General features: G+C 26.3%; 1 protein-coding gene across 1 annotated transcript; it reads right to left on the bottom strand.

Moving 5' to 3' along the window:
- Window positions 1-286: 286 nt before the first annotated feature.
- On the bottom strand, window positions 287-1761 carry LOC125858009 (dynein light chain 1, cytoplasmic-like). The gene is made up of 2 exons (XM_049537673.1): window positions 1359-1761; window positions 287-838 (listed from the first exon to the last, which is right to left on the bottom strand). The coding sequence occupies exons 1-2, from the start codon at window positions 1494-1496 to the stop codon at window positions 692-694; spliced, it is 285 nt and encodes a 94-aa protein (XP_049393630.1). The 5' UTR covers window positions 1497-1761; the 3' UTR covers window positions 287-691.
- Between the last annotated feature and the right edge of the window lie 8631 nt (window positions 1762-10392).

The following is a 10392-nucleotide window of genomic DNA, read 5'->3' as shown; positions in this document are numbered from 1 at the left end:
TTTTGTAACATGCTAAGTATGTGATGAATCTATGTTGCTTGGAACATCAAAAAATGTTGTCACACTCGTGTCATATGGCTTTTGGAGGATCTGACACACAACCAACAGTAGTTTGAAGAATCTATTGTTGCTAAATGCCAATGAAAAGGTTGATTTGTATAGATGATTTTGTTCTCATACTGGTTCAAGGTAATGTAAAACTTGAGCCCTTGTACCTGTTGTTTTCAGATTCTCAGAAAGAGCAGGTTTGGATCCACCACAGATGGATGTGCTTGCTAACACCTCAAGAGGAAAATATAAATGAACCTGAACCATGCCAATTGGTTCCAAAGTGTACGCAAGTTGGTCTAGACACCATCATTATTAGAAGTATAATATAATCAGTGGAATTCATATTTCAGAAATCTAACTTTTCATTCCAAGTGGCGACAAATTCTGTCCTCTTTAAGGATTCAAAAATTTCTCCTTGATATGTATTGAGAAAGGTCTTTGATACAATGGGCATGAGTTTAATAAGGGAAACAAGATATGCCCATATTCATCTCATTTAACTTGTGCAATATAAACTACTAGCTTGCATCTGGTGCATGCGGAAATTGGCTAAAAAAATTACAAATTCCCACAAGTCATGACAATGAAAATTTTAAGCTAAAGAGTAATTACAAGTCCTGTTTTCACAATCAAAAGCTCATTAAGTAGAAGTGGCTCCTTTGAAGATGAGGAAGTTAAGAGTCTCCAAGGTGAAATAGATAAATGTTCCTTTAGTATGAGTGAAGAAACATCCAAATTTTGATCCCACCACACACTGCCAGCCACCCCCATATTTCTTGTCAAACTCCTGCATATATACAACCAATAAACTTTCATAAAAAATTGAATGAAAACTCGAAAAATTTACTACTTTTTATTATATCTTTTAACCATTTTCCACAACATTCACGACTCAATCTGTGTGATTGTCCCTCTTAATTATATCTTTTTTTTTCCCTCACGTGTGAAGAATCAAGCACCTAAAAATTCTTTGATAACAAATGGATTAATGAATTGCAGTCAAAACATTTGCATACAAGAAAATGTACCTTTGACCTAATTCAATTCTAAAAACTAACTCATAATGTGATAAAATGGCAACAACAACAACAAATCCGGTGAAATCCCCGTGGTCTGGGCAAGTTAGAGGATACACAGACCTTACCACTATCTCACGAGGAGAACAACTCATTCTCTCAATGAAACACCCTGCACTTCCAGGATTGGACTGGAAGGTGTATGAATATAATTTAAACAAATAACATTCCCTAAACAGTTTAAACTTTTAGATTGGTCACACAATTCAGTTCAAAGACACGCAGATTTACCTTCTTAATATGAGCAGCAATGGATCTGTAGTCCAAAACATCATAAACATCCAAAGCTTGAGAAGCCCAACGCATAGCCTGGATCTGCATCTTCACTGGCATATCTGTATCTTCAATCACACCTTTTCCTTCTAACATTTTGGTCTAATGATCTGAAGTAGAAATCCCAATTTATACACTATTTTTGTTGTTTAGAAGTTCAAAATTAAGATATGAAGGAATGAATCTTCCCCTTTCTCTTTCTCTAAGCAAGAATAAGAAAAGTCGAGAGACAGGAACACTAGAATTGATTTTCCAAATCCCTTTTTTTCAGCAAATGTTTGTAATGGTGACTATATTTTATAAGCATCTTCGTGCTGACACATACCACCGTGTCTTCTTCCTTACTCACCTAAAACACATTTTAACGTTGTTCTATTTTTTGAATAGTCTCTCTCTTTGTCATGCCCTAGTTGGATAATGATAAAAGCTGATAAGGACAAACACAGTCTCCGAAGCAGCCTCGATTAAATTTAGATCACACTACATGGCTCATTAGGTGTATGAATTTTGTTATATCACCTAAGACTTTAATTACACTCTGTTTGGATTATTATAATCCATTGTTTCATAATACTGTACGATAGATACAATGTTTGGCTAGACGGTATTATTTATTGTTGTTTAAAAATATTTTTATTGTTATCGTATTAGTATTGTAATTTATAAATTTACTAAAATATTCTTAATTATTCTAGGGTAGGAGGTTTGACTAGAATTAAATAATATAAGTTAACGGGTAAAAAAGTATTATGAAATATTATGTAAGGATATAATTAGAAAAAAAAATTTAGTAATAATGGAAACACACCAAATCGGTTGTTCCATGAAATGAGTGTTTTCATTATTACGTAACAACGAAATTTAACAATACAATACAATACAATACATTTTAAGTAACAATCAAAACAAACATCGTAGGTATGGTAACACGATACAATACACTACAATACAATACGTAACAATGATCCAAATAGAGTGTAAGAGTGAAACAATATCACAACTGCACCACAACCCATGTTGGTAATAAGGACAACACTTGCATCTTGTTTCGTCCTGATATTTTGAAGTTAGAAGTTTAAAATTTTGAAACTCGTAGAGTTGTAGTTATGCTTGGACATATATTTTCTTTAGATATTTTTGAAATTTTAGGTGTGGAGAATTAATTTTTTGAAGACTTAAAAATATTTAATATCAAAACAAATTTCATATCAATCAGGTATTTGACAATGAAATTTTCGAACCAAAATCTATTAATAAATGCTAACTTAATCGTGATTTCCATATCTTTTTCTTTATATACTGACTGAATCATCATTTTTAAAAAAAAAATAAAGATCGCATATTATGCTGTTACAAGATTTTAAACTATGATTGTAATAAAATAAAAAAATTGGAGCTTTAATTTAAATAATAGAAGTACCTCTTTTTTATAAAAAATTATACCACGTTGTGATTTTTTTTTAATATCCACGTTGTGATTAATAAGCGCTATATTAATTTTATTTTAAGACACTTGAGCTAGTAATTCAACTTAATAATCCTTTTTGTTTTATAGTAATTTAAATCAATCACTGTAATTCCTTAATTTTACGTTTCAGATTTGGTAAAACTTATCCCTTCAAACTTTCCAATTTTCTTTCTTCCACACTCCACAGAACAATATTCCCACTCAATAATTTTTTATTTTTTTTTGCTAATTTTAGTCACCTTCTTCTATTAAGAGAACTATTCAATTTGTCCTTCTGCGTATGTCAATTCTATTTTAAATTAGCCAAATATTACAAGAAGTATTTAATTTATTTTGTTTCAATGCTAATCCTAAGCTATATCTATATATAATATAAAGCTGGATGTGAAAACGGTGATGTGGCACCTCTTAGATGCCAGGATTCCTATTTATCTATTTTCTCAATTTTTTGAATATTTTTCCTCACACTAAATACAATACTTTAAGAAGAACTGAAAGTATTAACCATATACATTAAGATCTATATGCATTCAATTACTAAATGGAAGATAAAAGGCTAAAAAATTGAAAGTATTAACAATATGTAAGGGAATATGCAACCAAGTGCTCCTTTGATTTGCTTCTCTTCCTTCTGAGATGTGCATATTTCTTTAAGAAGAGAAAGATATATAATCTCAAAGTCCTTCCGAAATGACTTGTTTCATGGGCTTAATTATCAGTGCCTATAACTACTTGAATGAGCTTTTCCTCATTTCTTTGTATGATTTCAATTAGTAGTTTCTCCAATAAGGAGATACATACTACGATTTTTTTTTCATTTTGTTAGAGAAATTTATATGAAAAGTAATCAAAGTGTCAAAAGGCAAGAAGAATTATTTGTAGAAAGTATCAATCTTTTTGTGGAACTTATATCAAATTAGGAGGAGATTAAGGAGATAATATTTCATATTGATGGGAAGAATTTAAGGGAGCAGAATAGAAAAGAAAATGAAAGAAACAAGGAAGAACAAAGTTTGACAGAATAGCAAATCTGGCGTTTATTGAATCATTTCTTTAGTCCTTTATTTTTCTGTTTTATTTTCCTTCTGTATTTTCAATTAAAGTTAATGTTCTGAATTATAAGATATGATGATAAAATTATGCAAAAAGGAGTAATGTATCATATATATATAATTGTAATCAATATTTCTAGGTGAAAAAAATAAAAGAAAAAGGTTTAAAATTTAGGTGAAAGATGTTACATTATTTATGGCATTTATTTATTTTTTCAATTTTTTTAAAAATATTTTTCTAATTATTTTAATTTATATATAAAAATTGTAAAATTATTTCTTAATTATTTATCTCTTTTTCAATTTAGTCCGAAAATTATTGTCATTAATTTAGTGATTTAATGATAATTTATTATGCAATAAATAAATTATTGAACAATTTCTATCAATATATAAAGTAAGCATAAATTAGGCGACGTGACAATTCTCTTTGAACATTTTTTTTCCTTTCTTTTTGCTTATTTTTTTTATCCATTCTTTGATTTATTGTTTGCAATTTAAAAAAGCAACGAAAAATCTCTCTCTCTCTCTCTCTCTCTCTATATATATATATATATATATATATAAAGCTAGCTAAAAAAAAAGTGGTGTGACACCTCTCAATGGCCAATAATCATATTTATCTTTTTTGTGATTTTCTTGATATTTTTTTCAATTATTTTATTTTATAAAATCATCTCTTTAATTCATACCTCTTCAATTACATAATTAATTTAGTAACATCTATAACTTCTAACCTTTCATATTCATAACTTTCAAACTATTTAACATAGAATTTTATAACTCCTTAAAATCACACTTATAAAATCCTATTTTGAGACATATATGATGATTGTTTTATTTTCATTTTTTTTTATCCTTCATCTTTTGTCTCATTGGTTGGTTAATTTTTTCTGTTCTTTGATCTGATTTTACAGGAGATATATCTATAATGAAGAATATTAGATATTTTTACATAGTTTGCTTTTACGAGGTAAACTGATTCGATATGCATAGTATAATTATCACTTTTTCTATTGTAATTATATATTTAATTATTTTTTTGGATTCTTGATTATATGAATCATGAGTTTTCTTTTAGAAAAAAATATTTGATTTTTTCTCTTTGCTTCTCTTTGTAGGTTCCTTCTTTCTTCTTTAACTCATAACTAAATATTCTTTAAGATTTTTACTTGATTAAGTAATTTTATTTTTATGTTTTTTTTGTTGTTTAAGGTTAACTTACCGTGTTTTTAGGTCTGAATATCTTTAAAAATAAAAAACAAAAAGATGAGTTAATATATACATGTATGCTACTCAGGAAAGCATGTAGATGTAATTTTATAGTTATGTGGATTAACTTTTTATTAATTATAATGATAGAACATGAGAATGCTAAGTTAATTAATTTTCAAAATACAGTATAATTCATAGAAAAATTGACTATTAATACGTAACTTTATGATCTTCTTATTTTTTTTATTTTATTTTTATTATTATTATTATTATTATTAGAAGTTCTTAAGTTTTTGATTCCCTCTTTTTTTAAAAAAAAAAAAAATTAAATAGTAATTCTATTGAATATTTAACATTTGTTGTTTGAAAGATTAATAATAATTAGGAGTATATAGGTTTTCGTATAGTGCTTGAGTGAGTCTTCACTATTGAAAATTTCTATTGACTATAGTGCTTTAAGATCGTGTGTTATTGTAAAATTTATTAAAATTTACTTTTGTAAATGATAATTATAATTTTTATTTTTTTTTTGTTTTTTTTTTAAATGTGTTTCATGAGTACAAAAAAAAATCTATCTATTTGCATTCTCTACTTAAATAGCATGTCTCCTCAACTTCCTTCTATTTAGTTTTTCATGATTAATCAATCTATAAATAGCAATTCTCCATGGAGTTGCTTAAAAATTAATCTCATTATTCAAAAGAATTAAATGGAGAGCACAACCAAGGAAGGAAAAAAGTTGTACAATACACTAATTTTTCAAAAGAGAAAAATACCAACAATATTACAGAATCATGTAACATTATATGTTAATGAACTTACAATTATGAATTACTTTTTATACAATTACAACATCCTAAACTCCTTTACACCTTTTCATTTACTATATTTGCATAATAAATTAATAACATGTCTTTCATAATAAATAAATAAATAACAATACAAATTCCCAACTTTCCTCCAATTATTTATCAAAATCTTGACACTTATCTTTACACAAACATTTAACAAATTCAAAAAATTAATTCATTATTTAAACAATTAAATGAAAAGCACAATCAACAAATGAAAAAAGTGGTATAAATACCACAAACAAAATTAAAAATATCAACACACACCATTTGTCTCCATAGTCACCATATGCTCATAGTGGTTAATTGAGGTTAGTTTTTCAAATGTTCAATATTATTATATTTTATTGCAACACTTTATCCTTAGTTTGACTTTGACAAATACTTATACAAAAGTACTACAATTGATAAGAAAATTATGGATCATCCCCAACAAATTAGTTCGAAGAATTGTCAAGGTAAAATATTAATGTTAATATTCATAACTATATTAAGTTGTATGTCTATACAATTAACAAAACATTTATTTTTGCATACAGATGCAACCGAAAAATCAAGCAAAGCTATTAAATTGATGAAAATATTATGCAATGGCGAATTGCATATTTCAGAAAGGAACAAGAGCGATTGAAAAATATATACATAGAGAAATTTCACTAGATCAATCTTACAAAGAATGACATGACGTTTTTCATGTATTGATTTCAATGTAATAGGGAGATGAAATAGTTTTTTAGTAGAGAATATATTCTTTGAAAATCAATCTAATAACAAATGATAGGACATTGTTGATGTATTTCTTTCTATTTTTTATTGTTATTTTACATTGAAAGCCATTTCAATAACATTCACAAAAGTATCCATAATAGATATTACAATATAAAAGTTCAATCTCCTTGGTATCTTAATAAAAAGCAAGGAGGACCATCAAAACATACTAACAATTCCCCCATTCAGTGCAATGGAAATAAAATAATTTTTAATAGAGCATGTATCATTTCAAATGAAGAGATAATGATAAAGTTAGATAATATAATGATATAACTAATCCACAAGGAAAATTATTCTAACACATATTTTTAACCCTTGCGCGAAGCGCGGTCATGTTCTCTAGTTTACCAATAAAAGAAGAAAGTTAAGAGAACCCAATCCGTCAAATGCCAAAAAATTCCAAATGTGTTGTACCTTAATTTATACCAAAGACAATTTTTTTTTCCCCTACTGTTTATTGTTTCTTTCATTTATTTTTTTCAAAATTGAGAGTAAGGAAAGAGCAAATGAAAAATAAGACTACAGGATGAGAAATCAAATCATCACGGATAAAGTGAAAAAAAACATGGATAGTCGACTATTAGAACTATTAATATTCCAATCTATATATATATATAAATCTGAATCTAAAATCGCTTATGTGGCACCCTCCAATGGCCAGCATTTGCAATTATCTATTTTCTCCTTTTTTTTGAATTATTTCTGATTTTTTTTTTTGCTTTAAGTTTTTATTGAATATTAATTAAAGCATGGTATTTAATTCTTTCATTATTAAAACACAAACATAAAAGTTGTAGTATTGCATTAGTGCCGTATTAGTATCACTATGCATTGGCGTTGCACGGTTTTTGCAGAAAAATTGATCTCTTCTCCTTCCCCATAATTAACATTTATTAATAGGTATTAATATTAATGTTACAATAGTAAGCATTAGTGTTGCACGTTTTTTGCCCAGAAAATTCATTGCAATAATCTCCTTCTCCTACCCAATAAATAATATTTATTATAGGTGTTAAATATGGCACCTTTTCAAATTCTGACACTCAATAAAATGATATAAATTTAGGAACAAAGCTCCAAAGCTTCCCCACTATGCTAGATGAAAAAATCATGATGCTATATTTCATTAGGTAATATTAATTATTATTTTTATTGGATAATTGTAATGACAAATTTTCTTATATAAATCGAAGAAACATGATTTACTTATTCTTGGTTATACATGGTTTTAGGTGATCTTATGATCTCTTCTCAAGTTTTGCTTATGCATATTTATTATTATGATTTCTATTGTTGCACTGACAAATTCTAATTTTTTATCTTTGTTTTATATCATTTTATCATAATAATTATATATTTTTTCTTTAATTATTTAGAATCATTTTTTCTATACGCAGGTTTGTTCAATCAATTACAAAAAGTGAAAAGAAAAGTGTGTCAACTGACTACAACAACTATTCAAAGTATAAAAGAGATATTAAGCCAAGGTTCGTCACTGCATGAATGAGATTTGGTATATTTTAAGAGGAGCAAATGGATTGTTTATCAAACTATTTATTATGAGTATCTCAAATATATCTTTTTGATTATGATTGTAAATATTATTATATTTAAATATCTAGAAGATTCAATTTTACTTAATAAACATCATGTATGTGTTTCGTTTTTTTAAAATTTATTGATTTATTTTCTTTTTTGTTCATTATTTTATGTAAAATATTTTTTTTCTTTGTGTGTTTTCGTAGGTGGTTACGAAAATGATAAATTGTTCATGAATAAGAAATTATGAATGTTGAAAGGAAATTTTCTCGCCATATACACTTTAGTTGATCATTGCTTTCATTGATATATTTCTAACCATTTAAATAACAGAAGACATGCTTAATCTTAGTTTTAAAAAATAATGCCAATAAAATTATATTTTCTTCTGGACAAACTTTATTGGTTGAGAAATGAAATCAAACTTAATTTTGACATATTTGAAGTTTCAAAATTTAGTTCCAACTAAAAAAAGAGTGAATTGTGTTTTTCAAATTAGAATAATCTCATTTTAGTAAGTGTTGAATTTGTATTTTACATGAGTAATTTGAATGTAAGTTATTATAAATAGTTTAACAAATCAAAAACTTAAGTTGAATTATCATCACAATTTTTTAATTTATCAAAATATATGGGAGCTTGTAACTTAAAATCTATATCTATATATATTTATATAAAGTTGGACATAAACAAGGTGATGTTACAACTCTATAATCAACAACCATATTTTTTTTTAATTTTTTTAACCATTCTCCTATTTTCTTAATCTGTTTTTGTTATTAAAATCAAAAAATAATAATCAAAGGTCACTAATTAAAATATTTCTCCTCAATATGCGTTACTCATTTTTTTCCAATTTCATTGTTGAGTACCACTTATTGTACTTAAGTCTCTTTAATTTGTTAGTGCATATCATTTTAATTTAAAAGTCTAACTTTGACTAAATAATTTGTCAATTAATTAGGAGAAAACAGTTATTATAGAAGATAAGGAAAGATAAAAAAACGTTAGTTTCGAATACGTGATGAAAATATTAAAGTAGAAAGAAGCAAATTTTCTTTTTGATTATTTAAAAATAGAGCACAATATTGAACTAGCAACGAGAACTAGAGAAACAAGAAAATAATTCAATAAAATAAATAATTCAACATAGGAATGATTGAAGGAAGTAACTAAACAAAAAGAGGAAGTAGGATTAGGAGATAATATCTCAACTGGTCACTCAATTATGAATAACTTTCTCAAAAATTCACTCAACTATGAGTAGTTTTCTCAGAAAGTCACTCAACTTTGTTTTATAACACAAAAGTCACTCAACTATGTGTAGTTATCTTAGAAAGTCACTCAACTATGAATAATTATCTTAGAAAGTCACTCAACTATTGGTATTCTACATAAAACGTCACCCAACCAATTTAAAGAATTTTTTCATTAATTTTTGTTGACTTGAAAATTTCATTTTAAGCTAAATTTTTAAGAAATAAAAAGATCTTCATTATAATATTTTTATTGACGTGTCCCACTAAAATTAAGTAATATATAATATAACAAAATTTATAACTATAGTTAGTAAAACAAACTTATATCTACAGTACCAATATAAATTATAAATACAAAAACACACAACTCAGTTACGCATTTTATATAAAAAAATTTAGCTTATAATTGAGTAATCAGTTAATTATATATGTCAACGTTTGAACAATAGTTAGACAATAACAAAGATTCCAATGTTTCTAATTATATGAGAAAAATTAGAGTAGCAAATTATGTCGTCATATTTGAGTGATTGCTTTAAATAGTTTTTTAAATGCATATAAAATGAAGTGATCTTGATAAATATATATTTCTATATAATTTTAGTGGGGTGCATCAATAAAATGATTACAATTGACACTTTTTTTATTTTTTAAAAATTTAGTATAAAATAAAAATTTCATGTCAACAAAATTTAATGAAAAAATTATTTAGATTGGTAAAGTGATTTTTCAAGATAAATATTCATGATTGAGTGACTTTCTAAGATCGATAACTACACATAAGTGAGTGACTTTTGAATTTATAAATAATTTTTATGACCGCGCGAAGCGCGGAAA

This window comes from Solanum stenotomum, chromosome 3 (assembly GCF_019186545.1).
Source record: "Solanum stenotomum isolate F172 chromosome 3, ASM1918654v1, whole genome shotgun sequence".
Taxonomy (NCBI): domain Eukaryota; kingdom Viridiplantae; phylum Streptophyta; class Magnoliopsida; order Solanales; family Solanaceae; genus Solanum; species Solanum stenotomum.
Note: the sequence above shows the minus strand (reverse complement) of the source record. Positions and strands in the feature narration are given on the sequence as shown.

Coding starts and splice junctions, on each gene's coding strand:
- LOC125858009 (XM_049537673.1), bottom strand. CDS start 1,496: ATGTTAGAAGGAAAAGGTGTGATTGAAGATACAGATATGCCAGTGAAG. Junction 839..1,358: donor TTGCTGCTCATATTAAGAAG/GTAAATCTGCGT, acceptor GTATATATGCAG/GAGTTTGACAAGAAATATGG.